This window comes from Myodes glareolus, chromosome 22, assembly GCF_982192425.1.
Source record: "Myodes glareolus chromosome 22, mMyoGla1.1, whole genome shotgun sequence".
Taxonomy (NCBI): domain Eukaryota; kingdom Metazoa; phylum Chordata; class Mammalia; order Rodentia; family Cricetidae; genus Myodes; species Myodes glareolus.
In genome coordinates, this window is record NC_142047.1 from 58,980,481 (window position 1) to 59,006,326 (window position 25,846).

General features: G+C 44.1%; 1 protein-coding gene across 1 annotated transcript; it reads left to right on the forward strand.

Moving 5' to 3' along the window:
• The first annotated feature begins 6,717 nt into the window (after positions 1-6,717).
• Positions 6,718-9,340, forward strand: Gjd4 (gap junction protein delta 4). The gene is made up of 2 exons (XM_048450126.3): positions 6,718-6,781; positions 8,328-9,340. Exons 1-2 carry the CDS (start codon positions 6,718-6,720, stop codon positions 9,338-9,340), a joined length of 1,077 nt encoding a protein of 358 aa, XP_048306083.1.
• The last annotated feature ends 16,506 nt before the right edge of the window (positions 9,341-25,846 follow it).

Below are 25,846 nucleotides of genomic sequence, written 5' to 3' on the forward strand. Positions count from 1 at the left end.
GTATGTATGTATAACATAGTAAGTATGTATAGCATAGTAAGTATATATGTGTAGTAAGTATGTATGTATAGTATAGTAAGTACGTGTGTATAATATAGTATGTATAGTATAGTATAATATAGTAAAGTATAGTAAGTATGTATGTATACTAAGTATGTAAGCATGAAGAATGACAGACTGAATCTTGCTCTTGGAGTTTGTTAGAAGGATACAGCTTACAGAATAGGAGGGTCATATTCACTCTTTTTGCTTTTCTGTTTATATTTATTTTAAATAATATTTTGATTCTTTGAGAATTTCATGCAACCTACTTTGATCCTGTTCACTTTCACCCCCAAACACCTTCTGGATTCACCCCCATCTCCCTAAATACCCAATGTTGTATCCTTTAAAAAGAAAAGGGCCTGGAGAGATGGTTCAGAGGTTAAAATCACTGACTGTTCTTTCAGAGGTCCTGAGTTTGATTCCCAGCATCCACATGGTGGCTCACAAACATCTGTAATGAGATCTGGTGCCCTCTTCTGGCCTGCAGGCATACATGCAGGCAGAACACTGTATACATAATAAATAAATCCTTTTTAAAAAAAACCAAAACCAAAACTCTTCAGTACAATTTGTGTTACTCAAATACTCTTTAAAGGCGGGGCATATGCTGGAGCATCTGTCTAGCAGAGGTCATAACCTTGGCAAGATCTAGTTCTCCATCTCCCAGCAACCGTTAGTTACCAGTAGCTCCTCAGGTAGGGGTGGGGCTTTGTGCCCACCTCCCCACTCCGTGTTGGGATTTTGTCTGGCTCCAGCTTGTGCATGGTTATCACAACCTCTGTGAATACACATGTACAACTGCCCTGTTGTTCAGCAAACTGAATTGTTGTGGTCATTCACTGCCTCTGACCCTTACACACTTTCAACCCATCTTCCATGATGACATCGAGTCTAGGAGACTTTGCAGTACAGATGTCCCATTTAGAGCTGAGTATATGACAGATTCTTATTCTTGGTGCATTGCCCATTTGTGAGTTTCAATGTTGATCACCATCTATTGAAAAAGAAGTTTCTCTAACCGGCGTTGAGATGCACCAATCTACAGGTGTAACAATAAGTAACAAGACGGATGCGATTTAACACTATAATCACTTAACAGAGTAAATTATAACCACTTAGCCGAGTAAATAGTACGCTCTCTTAGAGGCCCTATGACCTATCCAGCCTCCCAGGTTCTTTGCCTCTACAACTGTCCTGTGTTTGGGTTCCATTTCGAGCAGTGTACCGTAAGTCCAGTTAGACAGTGGTTGAGTATTCCCACGGTAATTTTGCCACTGTTACATCGGTGGCATATCTGGCCAGGCCAATCATTATTTCAGAGGACTCACAAAGATGGGTGATTACTTTTCTACTCTAGCAGTGTGGGTCGCACCTGCCAATTTTACGAAAGCTAACCATCAGGGAAGAGTCTAAATCAGCACTGGCTTGATTACTTCATAATCTGTGACTCAAGAATGTAGTCTCTTCAGCAATAGAGCTCTAGTTCCAAACTTTAGAGGACAACCAAGAGCTATGGTAATAGCCTACAATGGTTAGAGATCTATGGGACTCTAAAGGCCAACAACTCACCAAGGGGCAACCCTTTCCTTTTCGGGCTTTTATTTGGTAGCCTGTTATATATGTAGTGAGGGTGTTGATCCTCATTATTAGATATCTGAACTTTTTTGTGTGTGTGTATGTGTGTGTGTGTGTGTGTGTGTTTGAAATACTTCTATGGTAGTTGGTTCACATGTGGCTTTTAAAGAGTCTTTTATGTTAGCTATTCTTCCATGTTCTTCCTCCGTCACCCTGCCCTTCCATACCCTCCCCATTTAACACTTTTTCTCCCACTTACTTTTTCCTGTAGATCACTGCATTCTATTTTCCTCCACTTGAAATCTCCCAACCCCTGTCATGACCCCTTACTAGCTTCCTGACCTGTCTGAGTCTTCCAAATGAGACACGTACCTCTAAAGATTCAAAGCAGCATTCACTCATGAGAGAAAGCATGCAGGCTACACTTTTCTGAGTCCAGGTTACCTCACTCCGCGTGATTGTATCCAGTTTCAACCCTCTACCTGAAAATTCCATATTTTCATTTTTCTTAAAAGCTCAATATTCCATTGTGTAAATATACAGTATTTTTGTTATCGACTCATCAGTTAATAAATATCTAGGTTGTTTCAATTTCCTAGCTACGTGAATAAAGCACAATGAACATGGACAATCTCTGCAGTAGATTATACAGTCCTTTAGGTATATGCCCAAGAGTGGTACAGCTGGATCTCTTGATAAATCTATTTCTAGTTTGCTGAGGAACTCTCAGAATGATTTCCATAGTGCCTGCACCAGTTTGCATCTGACCAGCAATAAATAAGTGTGGCCATGTCTATACCAGCATTTTTTTTTAATCTTAGCCATACTGACTGGGGTAAGAGAAATCTCAAAGTAGTTTTGATTTGCATTTCCCTAATCCCTAAACATTTATAAAATATTTACCATTTCTATTCGATCTCCTGAGAACTTCTTGTTTAGTTCTATGCTGCATTTTTATATTGTTTATTTTTCTTCCCTTGATTCTTCTTATTTCTCTTTTTAGTTCTTTGTGTATTCCAGATACTGTTCTCTGTCACATGTATAACTGATAAAGTTTTTTTTAATCCATTCTGTAGAGTGTCTCTTCACTCACACGATGGTGTTCTTTGCTGTACAGAAGCTTTGTATATTTCCGTGATCCCATCTGCCAGTTGTTATTGTAACTGTAGTGCCAGAGTCCTGTTTAGAAAGTCCTTTGCTGTGCCTATACACTGAAACGTAGCTCCTACTTTCTACTCTTAAAAAGATGCAGACTCTTTAAGATACTCTTAAAAAGGTATGCTGAAGACCTTGATCCAACTGATGTTGAGCTGTGCTGGTTTGAGAGATAAGGATCTAATTTTGTCCTTCTATATATAGCTACATGGCCAGCACCATTTGTTAAAGATGCTGTATTTTCTCCAGTGTGTACCTTTGGCCTCTTTGTCAAGACGAGTTGCCCGTAGGAGCATGTGCTTATATCTGATTCCTCAATTAGATTCCATCGATCAAGTGCCTGCTTATATGGTGATATGCTGTTTTCGTTGCTACAGCTCAGCAGTACAGCTTGAAATCAGGGCTAGTGATGCCTCCAGAAGTTCTTTCATTGTTCAGGATTGCTTTGACGTGTGTGTGTGCGCGCACGTGAACTCCTGTGTGTGCACTTCCATATAAAATTTAAGACTTTTTCAATTCTGTGAAGAGCTGTATTGGAATTTTGATGAAAATTATGTTGAATATGTAGATTGTCTTTGGTAGGATGTCAATTTTAACAGTATTACACCTATCAATCCATGAGCATGGGAGGTCTTTCCATCTTTAGATATCTTTTTCAAGTTCTGTCTTCAGTGTCTTAAAGTTATTATACAAATATTTCACTTTTTTAGTTAAATTTACTCCAAGATTTTTGAAACTATTGTAAATTTGAGGTTGTTTCCCGGATTATTTTTTGATTTGGTGGTTGTTAGTAAATAATCTGGTTACTGATTTTTGTGTGTTAATTTTTTACTGCTACCTTACATAATGTGTTTATTAGTTGTAGGAGTTTTCTGGGGGAACCTTTAAGGTATTTTATATATAGAGTCATATCACCTGCAAACAACAATACCTTGACTTTTCCCTTTTCCACTTGTAGCCCCTATGTCTCCTTCACGTGTTTTACTGTTCTGGATAAGGTTTCCTGTACTTTACTGGGCAGGAATGGAGAGAGTGGGCATGCTGTCTTTTTCTTCATATTAATGAAAAGTCTTCTAATTTTTCTCCATTTGATATGCTGTTGGGTGTAGGCTTATTATATATGTATTGGCTTTATTGTAATGAATTTTGTCTCCCATATCCCTACAGTTTCCTGAAATTTTATTAGAAAAGGATGCTGGATTTTGACAAAGGCTTTTTCTGTATCTACTGAGATATTTATGTAGTTTCTGGGCTTGAGTCTATTCATGTGGTAGATTATATTTATTGATCTACATAAGTTGTGTTGAACATGTCTGTATCTCTGGGATGAAACCAACTTTAACATGGTAAGCAATCTTTTTGATGTGCTCTTGAATTCAGCTTATACACGTCTTATTAGGGGTTTCTGCATCTGTGTTCAGCAGAGAGTGGCTTATAATATAATTTTATTGGGTCTTTATCTAGTTTCAGTATCAAGATAATACTAGAGCCATAGAAAGAATTTTGGAAGAGCTGCTTCCTTTTCTCTTTTATGGAATAATTTGAGTAGTATTGTTATTACTTCTTAGAACATGTAATAGAATTCTATTCTGCATTCATCTGGCCCAGGGCTTTTTTTATTTGGGAGATTTTTAATTACTGCTTGTTGTGGGAAATTTGTATACTGTGTGAAGATGTGTCATTGTGATTAGTTTAATAAAGAGCTGAATGGCCAAGAGAGATAGGTGGGATTTCTGGAGAGAGAGAGGAAGGCATTGTAGTTTATGCCGGGAAGATGCCAGGAGACTCTGAAGAAGTTTGACATACAGAACAGAGCAGAGGTAACTGAGCCACATGGCAGAATGCAGATGAATAGAGGCTGGTTAGTTTAAATTATACGAGCTAGTAGGACAAGCCTAAGCTAATGGCTTACTTGATAGTTAGACTGTCAAGCATCACGAGGTCTTGACAGAAGGCCTTCAGGCTGCTTCTCAACCATGTTTCTCCTTCTGCACTGCCTTCTAAGTGGCTAGCCTGCCTCTCACCCACCCTTGTCCCTTTTGCTTTTTTCTCTTCAAGCCCACTTCTGCCCTCATTGTCTTTTTTTTTTTTTCTCTCCACAGCTAGAGGCATTTTTGCTTTCTGGGAAACTGGAACCTCAGTTCTGTCCCACAGAAAATCTCAATAATTAACTTTTTGGGTTTTTCTGTTTAAGAACACCATCAAGAGCAGCTTGTATAGACAAAAAGACATTCTTTTGATACTTGCACTGTGGGACTATTTCAATACACACACACACACACACACACACACACATACACACACACACACAAAGTCTTCTCATTGCAGAGATGCGGCGGTGGGGAGAGATACAATGATTTCACTGACAGGTAGGGGACTTGTGGAGTTTTGCTGATGAAGATGGCCAAGTCATAGTCTAGACCTGGCACCCACACTGAGGTGCAGATCTGTGCTTACCTCAGTGGTGCAGAAACTAACAATAAGGCCAAGATCCTTGTAGGCTGTAGGGGTGGTGGTAGTTGTTATATTTCATACAGTAGAGTGTAACATGCCCCTGGCAATGCTGAAACATGCATGGACAGCCCATTTGTATTGGGTTTCATGGTCTGAGCTGACGAGGTCTCTTCCTCAAGGAACAGTTTCACCAAGATAGGAACTCAGATCGCTGGATTCAAAGTCCAGAGCGTTAATCACTACACCACAGTAGCTGGTGCCAGTTATACTGTAGAAGGGACAAAATGAACATTTTAGGACTTCCTTCACAAGTGGCTGTGGACATTTTGAAAGAGGAAATGGCTGTGTGTTCATGTGTACATAGATGCCATGTACATACAAATGCATGCACATGGATGTCTGCCATTGTCTTTCCTATTGTCATGATGAAACACCATGCCCAAGGAAGCTTATAAAACAAAGTATTTGACTGGGGACTCACAGTTCCAGAGGGCTAGAATCTATGACCATCATGTCAAGAAGCAGGGTAGCAGGCAGGCAGGCATGCTTCTGGAACCGTAGCTGAGAGCTTACGTTCTGAATCACAGGCAGAAAGCAGAGATGAAAAACTAATGGGAAATAGCAAAGGCTTTTGAAGCCTCAAAGCCTACCCACAGAGACACCTCCTCCAACAAGACCATACCTCCTAATCCTTCCCAAACAGTTCCACCAACTAGGGACCAAATATATAAAATACATGAACCTTTGGGGTCTATTACCATCCAAACTACCACAGACATCAGCCTTAGGTGTCAGCCTCAGGTGCTGTTCATCTTGATTTCTGAGACAGCATTTCTCATTAGAACCTGGGGCTCACCAATTAAGTGAGGCTTCCCAGCCAGTGAGCTCTAGTTACTGCATGTGTCTGCCTCCTCAACACTTAGGTTAAAAGCGTGCACCCTCATGCTTGGCATATTATGTGAGTGCTGGGGTTTGAGCTCAAGTCCTCATACCTGTGCAGGAAACATTTTTCCAACTCCAGGAATAGAAAAAGTTCATTGGCTAATTAACAGACGTTTTCTTTCTTCGGCTAAAAGTAGTAGCTTCTATTATATCCTAAAATGCCTGGCTTTTCTGATGGAGACGTCCAAGCACAGCTACAAGACTGGAATGTCCTGTGAGGGTAAGAATAGCCACACAGAGGGACGACTCCTGCTTCTGGGCCCCACAGTTGTCAGGAGTGTCTCGTTGGCAAGCAGCATCGGGCCAAGCATCTCAGTGTGGAGACAGGAGAGCTGACCTCCCAGGCGTGGGAGCACATCTCAGTGTGGAGACAGGAGACCCGACCTCCCAGGCGTGGGAGCACATCTTTCCTTCCACAGCTTGGTGCTCACCTTGAAGTCCGATGTAGAAAAAAAGAAAAAAAAACATTGATTTTTCTTTAAACATTCTTGGAGCACACAGGCCTCTTGAGCCTCCAACAGCCCAGGCCTGTGACTTTCAGCAACCATGGAGAACTTGGACTTGTTGGGGTTCCTCATTATCACCTTAAACTGCAACATGACCATTGTGGGTGAGTCTTGGAGGGGGGAAAATCCTAAATCTTGTTCTGGTTTTGTTGTCTTAATCAAATTGAGTCCCTTTAAAAAGTTGATTTCAATTTTCAGTTTGTCTGACCCATTCCCAGGGAAAGTCAGCATATCACTGTTGGCGTGGGAACCCTGGCTAACTTCACAGGGTCATACCTTGCTCCCATCAACACTGGAGGAGGATGTGTGTGTGTGCGGGGCAGCATCAGTCTCAGGAAAGATATGTTCTCTCAGCATTTGAGTTCTGAATTTGAAGGCAGAATCAGGTATAATAAATGAGAAAGTAATGCTTCTCTTGTGCCTCCTCATCTACCTTTTTAGGTTTTATTTTTGAAATTATATTATAAATATGACTAATTTCTCTTAGCACTCTAACAGATCCCAAGTTTAATTTAGTCGTGTGTCGTCTTGGGGTTGGAGCTCAGGGCCTCGTCCGTGAGGTGCCGATATTCTAAGGCAAGGTGCTCAAACCCTGAGCTGCATCCCCTGCCTCTTGTGATACATTCATTGTCTTTATAGCTCAGACTGGCCTTGAACTCCCGCCAGAGCTTTCCAAGTGCCGGGTTGCAGTCTTGCATAACCATATGTAGCCCTAGCTATTCTTTTAACAAAAGAATAATAAAGATACCTGAGATTGATCTGAACAAGTCAGTTTCAGGGAGACATGGGTGTCTGAAAAACGGATGGAGAAAAGGCTGAGATTTGCTTGATGTGAAGTTGGTAGGGTTTTTTTTTCCATCTTATTTTGTATAATTAGAATAAATAAACCTGGTGTTGAAAGGTGAAGCCCATAACTTCATCGCCTCATGAAGCTTCTCTCTGGGTTTGACTGCCTTGATAAACGATAGGAGTTATTTCTTTTTTTCTTCTGTTTGTTCACAGTGACTGGATTAAGAGGAAATGAATCTTGAACGACTAGAAAAGGCAACATTTTTAAAGAAATTCAGTTTCAAGAACCCAAAGTCACAATAGCTACAGGCCCTATGATGATAGGGACCCTATAGGCTGGTATCATAAATAAGGGAGACACTGAAATTCCCACCTTCCTTCATTTGCTCAGCACAATGAAGGAAATATGCTAAGGTCCTTTAAAAAGATTAATCCCTGAGAAGGGTGAGATCGAACCACTTCATAGATTTGGTCAGCCAAAATGCTTTCTGGATCTTTTAGTCCAGGCCACACAAAGGCATCTTTAGTGCATGTTGCTGATTCAGATCTGCTCACTGGAAACATCTCACAAATCATTTCAGGGCTGTTCCCAGTACAGCAAAGGTTTAGGAAGTAAAGGTTTAGTAGTAATCCTCGCTACTGCCAGTGTGTGTGTGTGTGTGTGTGTGTGTGTGTGTGTGTGCATGTGTGTAAATAGTTGGGTGGGTGGGTGTGCGCGCACACACACACGCGCGCGTGTGTAAATAGTTGACCCTATTGCTCTGTGTGTTCCTGTTTTCCCAGGGTGTAGTAGTTAAGTACTGTGTGGAGGCAGTCTTCTGTACCTTGGACACTGATCCTTGGACACTTGCTCTTGCCTAGGCATTCTCTGGCTGGTCGTGGCGGTCCTGCTGAGGATGCTGGTGGTGGTCTTGGCAGGGTCCCCTATCTACCAGGACGAACAGGAGAGGTTTGTTTGTAACACCCTGCAGCCAGGATGTGCCAACGTTTGCTACGACTTCTTTTCTCCAGTGTCGCCGCTGCGGTTCTGGCTAGTGCAGAGCCTGGCGCTGCTCCTGCCTTCGGCAGTTTTTGGCGCCTACGCCCTGCACCGCGGCGCGAAGCTGGTAGCGCAGGGAGCCTGCAGACCCCGGGTGCCCAACCTGTCCACCGCCTATCTGGTGCATCTGCTGCTGCGCACGCTGCTGGAGGCGGGACTGGCTTCCCTGCACTACTTGCTCTTTGGTTTCTCTGTGCCCAACCGAATTTCTTGCTCGCGTGTGCCCTGCTCAGGGACTGTGGACTGCTACGTGTCGCGGCCCACGGAGAAGTCCCTCCTGATGCTGTTCGTGTGGGCCATGAGCGCGCTATCCTTCCTGCTCAGTCTGGCGGACCTGCTTTGCAGCTTGCGGAGGTCACGAGGGACCACTCAAGGGGTGAAGGACGAGGCCAGATCAGTCTGCGAAGTCCCCACACTTCCCCCTTGTCTCTTACAGGACTCTCAGGGTTGCCAAAGCCAGGGTCAGGTGAACCACGAAGGCGACCAGGAGGAGCAGGGTGCGCCTGAGTTCCTTAGCTTGTGCACAGCAGGGCAGGCAGGCGACAGTCACATTGGTCAGGTCAGTGTGTCAGGACGGGTGGAGCATTCAGATAGTGAGGCTACTTCCTCAGCTGGTGATAGATTGGTGGTGGCTCCCACAGAGCATGAGCTTAGATCCCACAGAGAGACTTCTTCGGACCTAGGGGGCAAAAACACGCGGTCGAGTGAGCTTCCCTTGGCCTCCCAGAGCCACCTGGCTCGGCATTGTTCAGCAAGCCAGTCTCTGGCTCCTGGTCGGCTGGCCACATCGGGCAGCGCCCCCCACCTGAGACCCAAAAAGTCTGAGTGGGTGTGAGGACAGTCACACAGAACCTACAAACCCTTTCCCCAGCACTGCGCTGCCCTTTGCGTTATGACAGGGCAAGATGGTGCAGAGGTCCCTTCATCCATGTTCTTGCTGAGACCATTATAGGTTTAACTAGAAATGTGATCTCCTTGATGGAGAATCCCGCGGAAACTCACCCAACACTATTCTAGGAACCTGAGGTCAAGATACCCCAGCAAACACATCTTCCGTTAAACTGCCTGCGTGTACAGGCCTCCCCTATACCTATCCATTTTGCTTAGCTTTTAAACCACTTGGTTAAGCAAAGCCTCCCTCTGCAATTGCAGAGCAAAACACCAAGATGTGGTCTTTGCCTTTAAAAAACCTTTACCCTATGGCTGGAGAGATGACTCAGAGGTTAAGAGCATTGACTGTTCTTCCCTCAGAGGTCCTGAGTTCAATTCCCAGCAACCACATGGTGGCTCACAGCCATCTATAATGAGATCTGGTGCCCTCTTCTGTCACGCAAGCATACATGGAAGGAATGTTGTATACATAATAAATAAATAAATCTTTTTTTTAAAAAAAAGGCTATAAATTGTGTCTGAGTGGTTATCTCTGGTGCGCCCCCTATAACAGGAGCAGACTGTGGCCTATGAAACCAAAATCCTACAGCAAGAGATCAGAACCTGAGATTTGTCCCACAAAAGCAACACACACTTCAGTCATGGGGCAGCCATGTGCCACAAGAGACGGCGATATTCTACGCAAGGGATCAAAGTTCTAATCTCATTGTCTGCCATGCTCCCCAGCTCCCACCACTGGTCTGGACTTCAGTTTTCTCCTTGGAGGGCCCTAGAGTAGAGTGTTCATTGTTGCTCTTCAAACTGAAGACCCTGCCAGAGTATGGCCCTCAGGCATGCTGGTATACTAAGGTTTGAAAGCAGTCTTTCCATCTTGCTAACTGCCCAGCATAGATTTTGGCAGGCTGAGCTATAATAACAAAAAAGTCTGTGTTACTATAAAAAAAATGAATGAATGAAATTTATGCCCTGTCAATGCTGTAGTATGTACGGGCAGCCTGTATATGGCAGTTCTGTTGAACTTGTCCATATTGGGTTTCATGATCTAAGTTGATGAGGATGACTGACCAGGTCTCTTCCTCATTATAACAAAATACCAGAGACAAAATTATAAAGCAAAGATATGTATTTTTTTTATAGTCACAGAGATTGGGAATTCCAAGATTAGACCAGAGAAGTCCTTTTAGCTGCTTCATAACACAACAGGGAATTCACAGAGAGGCAGATCAGTGTGCCAACTTGCGTCTCTCTTCTTCTTTTTAAAGGGCTGTGGTGGGCATGCCTTTAATCCTAGAACTTGGAAGGCAGAGGCAGTGAGTTCAAGGCCAGCCTGGTCTACAAAGTGAGTTACAGGACAGCCAGAGCTGCTGTTATACAGAGAAACTCTGTGTTGAAAACAAAAAAGATTCTTATTTATTTTTATGTACATGGTATGTGTGTGTGTGTGTGTGTGTGTGTGTGTGTGTGTGTGTGTGTGCTTGTGGAGGCTGGAGGATGGAGTCAATTCTCTTTTTCCACCATGTATTCCAGGGATTGAACGCAGATGGTCAGACTAGCACAGTATTTGTTGTCTCTGGTATTTTGTTATAGCAACAAGTAGTGCTGGATGCCTGTGGAGACAAAAGCAAAAGATCCTATAAGGATCAACAGGATTATCAAGCAGTCTGTGGGTAGCCGAGGAAGTGGTACTTATGCCCTTGGTCAGTTACCTGCTCTCAGATGCAGCAATCGACACTGGGAACTTCTCTCAAATTTCCTGGGTGTGGATTCAGTTCCAGGAAAGAGGAGACATGTGTCACATTATGGCAAGAGAAGGGAGGACTGTAGTGAAAATCCTGGGGCTCTCACTCCATGCCCATTCCAGGACCGGCTTTGCAAGGCTCTGGTGGCCCTTGCTGGCTGGGGGGGGGGGGGGATAGTTTGTTTCCCTAGGAACGAAGTGGATGCCAGACACCCTCCTCCTTGAATTTCAAGTGTGTGTGTGTGTGCGCGCCTGTGTATGTGTGTGTGTGTGTGTATTTGTAATTTTCTTGCTCCCAACATCTATACAACAATTCCTTCCTTGGAGAAGTTTAAACTTGACCTCCAGCTCCATTGTTGGTCCCAGAGAGAGGTGAAATGCTAGGATTTCATAGCTTTGTAAGTTGAACCTAGGTGAAAATCATTTTATAGGGAATTGAGAAAGTTAAAGTCAAATGTCAATTGGGTATACCTCAGTGTCACTTGCCTGGTATGCAGGAGGACATATATTCGAACCAAACACTGAATAAAACTTAGATTTTAGTAGAAACAGTCTCTTTCTTCCCCCAGAGGGGTCGGAGCGTGCCCCAATCAAATCTCTGGTTACCATCTGCCTCTTCGACTGAAAGGTCCTAGTGGGTCATCTGTGTGTCACTGGGCAGGTCTCAGACAGAGCTGCTTCTCCACACAGACACACACAGACACACAGACACACAGACACACAGCACACTCACACAGACAGACAGACACACAGACACACACACACAGAGACACACAGACACACACACATACACACAGACACACAGACACACACAGACACACACACACACACACACACACACACACACGTTCCTCAGCAGGCTAACAAACAAGACTTTGAAATCTGTGGAGTCAAGTTTAGAAAGCAGCATTTATGGAACATTGGCTTTGCACAGAAATCTACTTTTCCTTTCCGTGAAACTCGCTCTCCATATGCCATGGGCAGCCAGGACACTGAAGTGGGCTCAGCCCCAGGGCACATACGTCCAGAGCCTCGCAAGTACTCCAGCCCCAGCAAACTGTCCCCTATCTTCACAGGGCTCACAGAACGGGAGCAGGTGACATCTGCTTTACTGAGTGAATGTGGGAAGCCCACCTGATTACCCATAGAGCCTCAGAACAAGGACTCAGTCATGTGTTCCCATGAGATAGCTCAAGAGCTGAGGTCACAGTGAGCGAGCTGAGGTCACAGTGAGTGAGAAACGAATTGACATTTGAAAGAGGAGGAAGATGTTACCTGGAAAGGGTAAGGTTTGTTGGTTTTTGGTTGCTTTCAGTCTTACCAGCAGGGGCCGCTCTTGGACCATAGTTAAGATCCAATAGCTAAAGGCACTAGAACAACATGCGAACTTCTCCACATTGATACATCGCTGCCCCTTCATTTCTTTTTTCATCTTTACCTTCTCTGCTCATAGAAACCAGGGTTTAAGAATTATCCATAGTCCATCTGGGAATTCTGTTGATTTCGGTCAGCAATAGGATAGGGACTTGGAACTGAGGAATTAGGGGAGAGTGGGACACTGAACATTCTAGTTTCATAGGAAGGAGTTCACTGGACAAGACAAGAGATTGCCCTCGTGGATTTGAGATGGAGCTCCTAGTTTTGACTTTCTTCCTTTGATTTTGCTCACATGTATTTGATTCCCCCCGCGCCCTCTTCCAGATTTTCACTTAAACTGAAAGGACTTAGCTTGAGAGGTGGGCCTGTAATATAGATGACCCCCAAGACAGATGGCAGGAGCTGGCTATGCTGGAACCCTGCAGTGTGCTGCTCAGAAAGCTCTTGACCAGATGCAACAATGGGGCACTCCCTCTCCCTTCCAGATGTTCACTAAGAAGCTACAAGAACCCTGTGGCTGCAACCTGTCGAAAAGGCTTTCTTTAAAGATGCATAATGCTCTCCTCACTGGCTTGTGAAACAATACGTTTAATAGTTTTGTAGTTAAGGATCTCTCTATTGCAGGGAGGTTCCTAATCTTACTGAAACTTGATATGCCATGTTTGGGAGGCCTGCCGTTTTCTGAATAGAAACAGAGAGGAGTGGAGTAGATGAAGGAGGCAGAGGGGAAGGGGGAGGTGAGGGACTAGGAGGAGAGGAAGGAGGGGAAACTGCAATCAGAATGATGATGATGATGATGATGATATTAACTTGAAAATATATAGACTTTGCTGCAGAGGGTGGAGCCTAAGAAGTGACTCATGACACTTGGAGGAGCCCAGAATATCATGAGTGAATCCTAGACATTGTGCATTCAATTATTTACACGATTGGAGTATAGTTTTGCTTTGTTCAGACTGGGACTGTGCCCTGGTTCTTTGCAAGCCTGTCAGAATCACCGTACTGTAATGGCCTCTGCATTAACTTCTGCCTCCAGATCCCCACTCTGTTTTTAGTTCTCTCATTATATAGGGCCTCTAGAACATCAGCATGTCTGTATCTTCATGCCTATATCTTCATTCCCTCATTTACAAATTAAAAAAAGTCACTATTCTGAGAAACAAGACACCAGGTTTATGGAGATTTCTCAGTTGCCTTTCAAGCAGGAGGGCCTGAGTTTCCTCTCCAGCACAAAATTCGGGATATGGTGGTGCATGTGTGGAATCCTAGGACAGAGGGAGATGGATGTGGCTGGTTCCCTGGGACTCAATGTCCAGAGACAAAGCTTAATCAGTAATTCATGGACCAGTGGTAAGCCATGTCTCCAAAAACAAGATGGATATGCCTGAAGAAAGACTTGGGAGGTTGAGTTCTGGCTTCTCTATGAGTGTGCGGGTGTGTCCACATGCACAAACACACATACACATACACATGTGCACACACACTACATGGATCGAAGAACCTTTATGATTTAGGAAGTAAGAACCCTGTAAATTGCCAAGGTTATTCCTATTCCTGTGTTTACTGGTCATCTTTTGTGAGCAGAGTATTGAATGCCTTACAAGGCAGAGACTCAAAACAAATCAAATCATATGCTTTAGACCTGAACGTTTCAGCATAGACTTCACTATTCTATAAATAAGCCATATTAGAGTGAACAGCAACACTACCTGTATAAACTAAGGGAGCTGTGCTGCTCTCTTACTCAGCTGGGAACTGGGAAGGGCAGGTCTTACCTCCTGCATTAATAAAAGACTATGCTGCTTCCCTTAGGAAATTATCAGGGAGCTAGTAGGCCATCTGGTGCAGGACAATTCTGCATTCTGTAAATTATGTTTTAAATAAATGCTGATTGGCCAGTAACCAGGCAAGACATATAGGCGTGACAATCAGACAGGAAGTAGAGGTGGGGCAATGAGAACAGGAGAATTCTGGGAAGGAGGAAGCACATTCCTCCACAGTCTGCCCAGATCACAGAAGAGGCAGGATGTGACTGCCCCACTGAAAAAGGTACTAAGCCATGTTGCTAACATAGATAAGAATAATGGGTTAATATAAGTTATAAGAGCTAATAAGAAGCTTGAGCTAATGGGCCAATCAGTTTGATAACTTATGGCGACCTCTGTGTGATTTTCTTGGGGACTTGCCAGCTGTGGGAACTGGGCAGGACAGAAACCCCAACAAGCAGCCCCTCCTGTTACAGGCATCAGTATTATCACACATTCCCCCACTTCCCTCTGCATGCCCCCTTCACAACAAATTACTCCATGTTGTAATCATGGTCCAGCTGAGGTTTGACTGAGGCACCCGTAGTTGGCCAAGGCTGTAATGGCTTGTTGCCTAGTGAGGTGGTATCAGGGGGTGTGATAAACATTTTAGAGGTGAGGCCTTATGGGAAAACCCTAAATTGTTGAAGACCTGATCTCAGAAGGGATTATAGAGCGTCGGCCTTTAGCTCCCCCTGCTCACTGGTTTCTGGGACTGAATGCTCTTCCTGAGGTACTCCCATGACTACTGTGGAAGTTCTTGTGTGAGCTGTGAACCAAATGAGCCCCTCTTTACTTCATAAGCAGGCTGTGTCAGGTATTTTGCTACAAAGATGGGGAGATGACTATAACTATGCCCTTCAGGAGGCCCTCTGACAACCTTCCCTTCGTTTCAGCAGTGAAGACCATGGAATCTACCAGGAACTTAGTAAGTTGACTCTGACCAGTTCCCTGTACCCCTGGGAAGATAAAAGTTCAGGGAGGTGATGCAACATTATTAAAATAACCCGGCTGATGTGCATCATCTATGGTTCCTCTCCCCAGATGGCTTTCGCTTTTTTCGGCTAGAGCAGAAGTTAAGCAAATGAGTCATAGGAAAACACCAAGTGTTTTCAACGTGTCATGATTGTTAAAGTATGATCCTGGGGATACAAGGATCATACCTAAATATAATAAAAGCAATATACAGCAAGCCGACAGCTAACATCAAATTGAATGGAGAGAAACTCAAAGCCTTTCCACTAAAATCAGGAACGCGACAAGGCTGTCCACTCTCTCCATACCTCTTCAATATAGTGCTTGAAGTTCTAGCAATAGCAATAAGACAACATAAGGAGATCAAGGGGATTCGAATTGGAAAGGATGAAGTTAAACTTTTGTTATTTGCTGACGATATGATAGTGTACATAAGTGACCCCAAAAACTCTACCAAAGAACTCCTACAGCTGATAAACACCTTTAGTAACGTGGCAGGATACAAGATCAACTCCAAAAAATCAGTGGCCCTCCTATACACAAAGGATAAAGAAGCTGAGAGGGAAATCAGAGAAACATCACCTTTCACAATAGCCACAAATAGCATAAAATATCTTGGGGTTACTCTAACCAAGGAAGTGAAAGACCTATTTGACAAGAACTTTAAGTCTTTGAAGAAAGAAATTGAGGAGGATACCAGAAAATGGAAAGATCTCCCTTGTTCTTGGATTGGGAGGATCAACATAGTAAAAATGGCAATTCTACCAAAAGCAATCTACAGATTCAATGCAATCCCCATCAAAATCCCATCAAACGTCTTCACAGACCTTGAGAAAACAATAATCAAGTTTATATGGCAAAACAAAAAACCCAGGATAGCCAAAACAATCTTATACAATAAAGGAACTTCAGGAGGCATTACCATCCCTGACTTCAAACTCTATTACAGAGCTACAGTATTGAAAACAGCTTGGTATTGGCATAAGAACAGAGAAATCAACCTTTGGAATCGAATAGAAGACCCGGATATTAACCCACAAACCTATGAGCACCTAATTTTTGACAAGGGAGCTAAAGGTATACAATGGAAGAAGGAAAGCATCTTTAACAAATGGTGCTGGCATAACTGGATGTCAACCTGTAGAAGGATGAAAGTAGATCCATACCTATCACCATGCACAAAACTCAAGTCCAAATGGATTAAAGACATCAACATTAGTCCGTCCACTTTGAACCTGATAGAAGAGAAAGTGGGAAGTAGTCTACAAGATATAGGCACAGGAGGCCTCTTCCTAAGCAGGACCCCAGCTGCACAGACAATAAGAGAAACAATGAATAAATGGGATCTACTGAAACTGAGAAGCTTCTGTAAAGCAAAGGACACTGTCAGTAAGACAAAAAGGCTGCCTTCTGACTGGGAGAAGATCTTCACCAACCCCTCATCAGACAAAGGTCTGATCTCCAAAATATACAAAGAACTCAAGAAACTAGGCACTAAAACTCTAATTAACCCAATTAAAAAATGGGGTACTGAACTGAACAGAGAATTCACAACAGATGAACTTCGAATGGCCAGAAGACACTTAAGGTCATGCTCAACCTCCTTAGCGATCAGGGAAATGCAAATCAAAACCACTTTAAGATACCATCTTACACCTGTCAGAATAGCTAAAGTCAAAAACACCAATGATAGCCTATGCTGGAGAGGATGTGGGGTGAGGGGAACACTCATCCATTGTTGGTGGGAATGCAAACTTGTGCAGCCACTGTGGAAATCAGTGTGGCGGTTTCTCAGGAAACTGGGAGTCAATCTCCCTCAGGACCCAGCAATTCCACTCTTGGGAATATACCCTAGAGATTCCCTAGCATACTACAAAAGCATTTGTTCAACTATGTTCATAGCAGCACTATTTGTAATAGCCAGAACCTGGAAACAGCCTAGGTGCCCCTCAATAGAAGAATGGTTAAAAAAGGTGTGGAACATATACACATTAGAGTTTTACTCAGCGGTAAAAAATAATGACATCTTGAATTTTGCATGCAAATGGATGGACATAGAAAACGCTTTACTGAGTGAGGTAAGTCAGACCCAAAAAGAGGAACACGGTATGTATTCACTCATAAGTGGATTCTAACCATAATTTAAAGGTCTTCGAGCCTATTATTCGTGATCCTAGAGAAGCTAAATAAGAAGACGAACCTGATGAAGATTATTTACCTATCCACCAGGAGGTAGGAAATAGTCAAGAGTCCCAGGTAACCTTGGGTGCATGGGGGGGTGGGTGGGGTGGGAGGGTTGTTGGAAGGGGAGAGGGTTAGAGAGAAGGGAGTAGGGGAGGAATGGAGAAAGTTCGGTTGACCGGGATGGGAGGAAGGGAGGGAGGATGAATATGGGATCAGGGAAGAATATATTTCAACTAAGGGAGTCATTTTAGGGTTTATAGGAAACTTGATTATATATGGGATCCCAGGTCCAAGGAGAGATCCCCAGATTGTTCTCTGGACAGAGGAGAGGGTCCCTGAACTGGCCTTGGCCCATAACCATACTGATGAATATTTTGCTTATCACCATAGATCCTTCATCTGGCGATGGATGGCGATACAGACGGAGACCCACATTGGAGCACCGGACTGAGCCCCCCAAGGTCCAAATGAGGAGCAGAAGGACAAAGAAAATGACAAAGGACTGCGAGGGATGCTATCACCCACTGATACAAGGGGTCGGATCTAATGAGAGTTTACCAAGGGCAGTTGGACTGCGACTGAACGAGCATGTGATCCAACCAGATTCTCTGAATGTGGACGGATTCTCTGAGTGTGGCTGGCCCGGAGTCTTTCTGAGAAGCCATTGACAATGACACTGGGACTGGTTTCCTCTGCATATACTGGATTTTTGGGATCCAGTCTGTTTGGATACTCACCTTCCTGGACCTGGAGGGAGGAGGGACGAACTTGAACTTCCCACAGGGCTTGAAACCCTGACTGCCCTTAGGGACAAAGAGGGAGGAGGAGAGGGAGGGGGGGAGTGGGAGGGTGTTGGGAAGAGGGGCGTAAATGGAAACTTTTATAATTTAATAAAATTACTTTAAAAAAAAGTACAATCTTTTTTTTTGACACTTGAATCATCATGTGTCATGATGACACATGATGATTCAAGTGTCATCAACGTGGTGACAATCAGTATTCACCTTTCAATAATAACTCTGGAATACTGTCAAAACTCCATAATTATAGACACAAGCTAAGGCAGTGGTTCTCAACCTGTGTGTTGAGTTCCCTTTGGGGTTGCATAGTTGATATCCTGCATACCAGATATACATTACAGTTCATAACAGTAGCAAAATTACAGTTATGAAGGAGCAGCAAAAATAATATTATGGTTGTGCGTCACCACAACACGAGGTATTAAAGAGTGTAAGGTTTCTGACACAGGAACTGTGACAGAATATGGTGTGTGGCACAGTCAGATTCAGATACCAAGAGTAGCAGGTCAGGGAGTAGCTTTCTTCATGTATCTGTGGCTTTTAGAAGCCAAGAAAATAAACAGAGATGCTAGTAGCATTACATATGCTAATGGGACCATCAAAGTTCAACAGGATAAAGGGTCACCGGGCATCAGATGCAGAGATTATGGGCTACCAGGAACCTCTGCAGAGGTCTATCTCATGACCTTTCTGATAACCCTGGGAATTTTTCTAACACCAACATTTCCTGGAACCTTATTTATTATATTTATTATATTATTATACACTACTGAGTTAGAAAGTGCATTGTCTCCTCCTTCTTTATATCCCACATCCCTCCTGGTGAGAACAGGGAGGATATACTTTGTTCCACATTCCTGAGTCTTTCTAGGTTTGGCTAGTAAACAGTCATAAGGAACTTCTTTCTAATAAATGCATGCAGTCCTGGGGATGTAACTCAATGGGTAAAGGGCTTGCCTAGCACACAGGAAGCCCCCAGTTCAGTCCCCAACACTGTATACCAGGCATATGGGCGCATTCTGTAATCCTAGGATGTGGGAGGGAGAGGAAGAGAGATCCAAAGTTCAAAGTCAGTAATATGCTCGCTGCCCAAATATAAGGGCTAGGTGTGATGGTATGAGCCTATAACCTGACACTGTGAAGGTGACAGAAAGATCCCTGGGGCTTTGGAGGCAGCAAGTATAACCTAACTCAAACAAAAAAATGTGATTGAGCAAGGTTCCACTTGCATACATGCACACATATACATAGGCTCATGAACCATCATCTCCCCTAAAGACAAAAATAGTCAAGGTCATTGTTTGTTATATAGTGGTTTTGAACCAGCCTAGGAAACAGACAATCCTGTGTCAAAAAAGGAGAGCAAAACAGAGTAAACAAACAAATGCAGACAGCACATAATATCTGAGAGAAGAAGTGCAGAAGGTAGGGGTCCCACGAAGGAAGGGCACAAAAGGAGAACAGGAGGGACACCAGGGATACGCTTCATTCACTTCTCAAACTGGTTCTCACTCCAAGTGTGGTGGGCACCCCTATCTGATGGTGCAGGGGCGGGGAGGTGGCGGTGAGAGTAGGCCCAGATGCATGTGTGTGGTGAAACAGGCAAGGCAGAGGACACAGCAACATTGTCCTGTAGTCTCAGGAAAAGCCTTGATCGTATGAGGGAAGTAGCCGACAATCTAGCTGGGATTAGAACCTTTGGTTGCTACCTTGAGTCTTCTCACCGGAGCTAATGAGCTCTTTATAGTGGGGTACTGATGAATTTCAGCTACACCCCGACTTTATTGAACTTGGAATCGTCTGTGTAGGCTGGCACAAAGGCTCCTTCAGTCAACAGGGGGAGCCGAAGATCAATGCCCTGTAATCCCTTTTGAGATAGTGTCTTCAATAGTTTAGGGTTTTCCCATAAGGTCCCACCTCTTAAAAAAAATCATAATTTTTTTTAAGGCAGAATAAACACCTGTTGATCTTAAGAGTATGTGAGCCATTTAAAACCTAAACTACTTCAACTCAGTTATTTCCTTCATATAAGATTCAATTTACTTGCATGAGGGTTGTAGAATTTTTCTGGTATGGGGAGTAGCAGGCCCAGGATAAGGCTGCAGCATTTTGCTGTAACTCTCTATGTTTTAAGGAAGCTTGCTTTATCTAAGCTTTTTTTCCTTCTTTTTTAGTGGTCTTGAGGGTTGTCCTGGGGCTTTGTGTGTAAGGGGCTAGTGGTTTCCAATCGGCCTGTGTCCTCAGCGTCTCATTTTGTAAGACGTTGGTCATTGTAACACCCGATTCTGTGTTACCCTCTCGGCGCCTCCATACAGATCACGAGTCCAGGCAAAGGCCTGGAGATTGAAAGAAACACACACAAGAGACCTGGGTCATTTGAAAAAAGATCAGCCGAATGCCACTTTATTCAGCTTTTTGCAGAACTAATATACGAGGACCCCAGTAAAGGAATTCCTTTCCAGGCAGGGGAGAACCTGGCACCGCAGGAACTCCTCCCAGGCAGGTGGGAAATTACCATACCAAAGATGAAGCAATGCCCTACAGCTAAATCACCAGGCTATGGCAGAGTGAGCACAGGGACTAGCAGGAAGCTTAGCTGGCTGACCAAAACTGTCCTCTAGATGCACCCCAGGGAGCAAGAGTAGACAGGCCCTACAGGTCATTGAGCCCATCCTCAAAAATGTGAATATCACAGGACTTAGCTCTTAAAAGTAGCCCTGAGGAAGTGTGATGGTGCACACCTGCCACTCCATCACTCAGGTGAAGGCAAGCCCACCAAAGTGCAAGGGTAGCCTGTGCTACACAGGGAGCCCCTGCATCACAAAAGAAGCAGGAATGCTAAGCTGTAAAAATTTATCCTATACTTAAAAAAAAATGCGATAAAAATAAAGCAACCAGATTTGGTGGTTCACATCTTTATCCCAGGCAGAGACTGAAACGCCAGTTCCAGGTCTCCTGGGGCTACATAGTAAGACCCTGTGGCAAAAAAGCAAAGCAAACATACAAACAAACAGGGTGAACGTATCTTTGCAGCAAGTGAGGTTTTTGTTAGTGTTTGTTGACTTTTTTTGGGACAATGTCTCCTGAAACCCAGACCAGCTTCACTATGGAACCCAGAATAGCTTTTAAGTCTCCATCCTCCTCTTGGAATTGCCTATACTCTGGAATTACAGGGTGGCACCACCACTGTTCCCGCCTTGTCACCTATGCCACCCCGGCTTACCACGGGGAGAGGGGAGTATCGTCATAGGAACCATGTGTGTTGAAATCCGAGGGCTGTGCTGAGCCAGCGCTGGCCCTCATTGGCACTAGGATAGCTGGCCCTGCCCCTTGCTGGACACTGCAGCAGAAGAGCTGGCAACACCCTGCACACAGGGAGAGCTGAGCCCAGAACTCTGGAGAGATGGCCCCACCCCTCACTAGCCCCAATGGCATCAGCCTATGAGAGTTGGCTCTGAATGGCCCAGACTGACCAGCTCAGCTACCATCGAGACTCATCTTGGGCCTTAGCTTGGCCCACCGTAACATCTGCCCCATCTATGACCTGCTGGAGTGCTTGTAGGAACTGGTTCTGTGGAACAATAACCGTGAACCTCTATGACTCTGGGCAGCAACAGCACATCTGAGAAGAGTTTCCGCGAGGGCCCAGTGGTGGTGATGTACCAGAAGCCAGAGGCCTTGAACCGGACCAGTGATTCGTTGCAATGGACATTTGCGGGTGGGGCTAATTGGCCAAAAGGGTAGACTGTGTGAGACACCGCAGCTCCTGATACCACTGGGAAGAATGAAGAGGTGCTGGAAAGATGGAGGATCGAGGTAGGTCTTTTGCTCAGTTTGTCTTTAATTTGAGGAGGGTGTACTGCAGAGGTGAGGGACAGACATAAAGGAACTGGGAAGTGAATTGGATTGGGGTGCATGAGGTGACAATTTCAAAGACTCAATAAAGTCTTTTTGTCTTTTTTTTTTTTTTTTTTTTTGGTTGTTGACACCACAGAAGCTCCACCGTAGGTTCTCCACACAGCTTCCAGGCTGCACTCCAGCCGGTCAGCATCTCCTCCCCAAGCAGTTGTTTACCCTTTTTTATACTGCTGGAAATGTATCCTATTTGTTCCCTCAAATGTGTGAAAGTTTCCCTTCTCTCCTGGAAGGAAAGTTTTTATTCAGAAGAAAGTGCTATTCAACAATTAGAATGTTGTTTCTTTTCTGTTTGACAGCAACCATAACAACCAAGCAAAAGCCAGGCACTTCTAATCCAAGCATTAGGAAGTGGAGGAAGGTGGGCACAGCTACTCAGATTCCCTGGACTTGCTGTACGATTTACCTATGACATGAATTTCAGGCTAGTGAGAGACCCTGTTTTCAATAAAAAGAAAAAAGAAAAAATTCCTTAAAGGCCTGAGAGCCCCCAAGGCTGTCCTCCACTCTCCACACCCAAATGCACAGACAAAACAAATGGGTGCTTATTTTTATTAAAATATTCTTATTTGACACATAACCATAACATATTTACGGGGTATGGTGTAACAAACAATATGTACTGATCAGATCAGCGTTATTGCTGTACTTGTGACCTGTCTAAGTCTAATTTCTGTTACTATAATGCACACTTGATTAAAACCAGTATACAGAAAGGTTTGTTTGGTTCCCAGTTTGGAGATGTCAACATCATCCCTGTTGCATTGAGCCTGTGATGAGGCTGTGGGTCATGGTAGAGACTTGTGACTGAGCAGAACCACTCACGTGTAGTGGGGAAGGAAAAGAGACATTCAAACTGGGTCCCATGGTCCCCTGAAAAGGCACCCCAGTGACCTCGAGAATTTTTAGTAGTTTGCTTCTTCCCAGTAGTGCTAAAGTGGAGATCAGACCTTTAACACGTGGGCATTTGGGGACCATTTAAAGTCCAGACTATTGTAGTCATATTAATCATGAAGAGTCTCTTGTTGGAGATTTCTAAGGCCCTCTCTTTAGGGACTTGAAATAGTTAATTGCTGTCATTGTAGCCTGCTGATGTAGGACATCAGCAGATTCTCAAAAATCCTGCACCCCCTTGGTTGGTTTCTGTAGCCAGGCTTCCTCCCACAGAACTAGGAGGAAGTTTAGCAATTGAGAAGTGAAAGCAGGCTTGCCATGCAGTTAGTAAAATGCTTACAAAAGCAAGCCTCACTTTCTGGACCTTCAGTGAAGAGCTAGAGAAAGAGTGGATTTCTGCACTTTACGTAATGTTTTTCTGTAATTACAAAGCTGTGATGACATTCCATGTCAGATGAGACAGGGAGGCCCCCCACTCACTGCAGGGTTTGTTCCTGGTACTGGAGAGTCATGTCATTCCCAGGGCACAGCGCTGGTGGTCACGTCTAGATGAACTGGTTTCAGTAAATACGGATTTACTAAGCAACATATTTACTAATTAACATATTAAAATGGTATGTTACTCATAGGCTCATAAGCTTAACAAAAATTACAAATCGTGTATCCTGTGTGCATAATTCTTTGTTTTATTACAGAAGAGAAAGGCTTTAATACTGGCCTGCTCTGTGAACAGCCAGGCCTAAAGTTCCGAAGTTCCGTCTTTGCACCAGATGGGGGCACTCTTGTTTTCTCCCAAAATTTACTTCTTAGAAGTAGGAGACAAAAAGGGGTAAGGAAGGTGTGTGCATGAGAAATATGATCAAAATGTATTATTTACATGTATGAAAATACAACAATGAAATAAATTGTTGTTAATACATGCTAATAAATAAAAAATTACTTCTCAGTGACAGGAAAATACTACTATTCTAAGTACCACTAGTTTTCCTTTTCTTGTTTTTTTCTTGAGATCGGTTCTCACTGTATGACCTGGCCTGGATTCACTAAGTAGACCAGGATGGCCTTGAGCCCATGGAGATCCTCCTGTCTCTACTTCCTGGGTTGCTGGGCTTGTACCACCACACCAGCTGATAATCTCTACTATGAATATTTATTTTATTCAATCATATCTATTGATTTTTCATCAGAGTTGCCAGCAGTAGTTTTAAAAAAAATGTTTAATTCTCAGATGGAGTCCCTAAAATCAATCTCTAAATTTATTGGTCTAGGATACAGCTTGGACAGCAGTAAGGTATTTTTTTGTTCTGTTTGTTTTGAGAAAGGATTCCTTTACCTTATGATCGCTGACTTTCCCTCCTGAGTGCTGGGGTTATAGACACATGCTGCCATCAAATCCAGACCTTTGTGTGTGCGAGACACACAGTCTACAAACTGAGCTAGTTCCCCAGCCGTGTTCTCAGTCTTCTGAGCCTCCTAGGCTCTGATTCAATTTCCCGACTGTGGAGACTATAGGCATGTGTCACCACCATGGGCTCTGGCTTCAGGAGTTAAAAAAATTACTCCAAGGGCTTCTGACAAGTGAACAGAAATAGGAACTACTGCTGGGGCATGGTGTAATTAGGAACAGGTTTTATGGGAGCAAAGCAGCAGATACAGGCTTTCTAACTTAGTGTAGAATTCTCTGGAGGATTCAATAAAGTAATAAAAACAATGGTCGTCCCAGAGCGTGCAAAGTCATGCACAGTTAGCTCTTCAGTTCATGTTCATCCCAGCTGTGCTGGGCCTTGGCTCTTTATCTCTGCTCTCTGGCTCTGCATCTTTCTCTGGTTTAGTGTCCGTCCTTCCCAGGGACCACTATCCTCTCAGCACACTTCCACGGTGATAGCCTGTGCTGCTGCGTGGTCGCCGGCTCCAGCTGTTTCCTGCACACTGGCTCCCAGGCATTTCAGAGCCCTTCCGCCTCACCTCCCAACCCTCTATTGCCTTCCTCCCGTGGCCCACTGAGGCACTCTCTGCATGGCGCCTGACTCTGCTGGCTAGGGCAGTCTTTTCTGTATCTGGCCTTTCTTCCCAGTGAAGTCTCCATCGGGAATGACAGGATGGCTGTGAACATGATTTGTGAGGACTCAGAGAGTACCCTCCGTCAGCCAAAGACCCAAGGGTCAAGCCTGTCAGAGACCAGGTGGAAAGTGTGTGACTCTGAGATACGCTGGTACCATGAGTCCTGACTCTTTAGTTATGGTGGCCCACAGATGTGGACTTTAGATAGAAGAATGGGCAGTGGGAACAGGTACAGAAATGGGAAGGGCAAACAGTCTAGGCCCAGCTTACTCGAGATAGAGTGATTTTTCACAAGTGCATCAATTACTTTTTGTTAACCTACAGCAAGGACTATGTCAGACCGGTGGTAATTTGAACAAGAACGGCTCCCATGCTTAAGTGATGGAACTATTTGGGAAAGATTAGAAGGTGTGGCCCTGTTGGAGAAGTCATTGGGGGTGAGTTCTGAGGTTTCCAATGCCCACACTGTTCTCAGTTCTCTCTCTCTCTCTCTCTCTCTCTCTCTCTCTCTCTCTCTCTTTCTCTCTCTCTTTCTGCCTTGTGGCTGCAGATCAGATATGAACTCTCAGCTTCTGCTCTAGTGCCTTGCCTGCCTGCTGCCGTACTCCCTACCATGATGGTCATGGATTCTAATCATCTGGAACCATGAGTCACCAATCAAATGCTTTCTTTTATGAGTTGCCTTGGCCCTGATGTTTCTG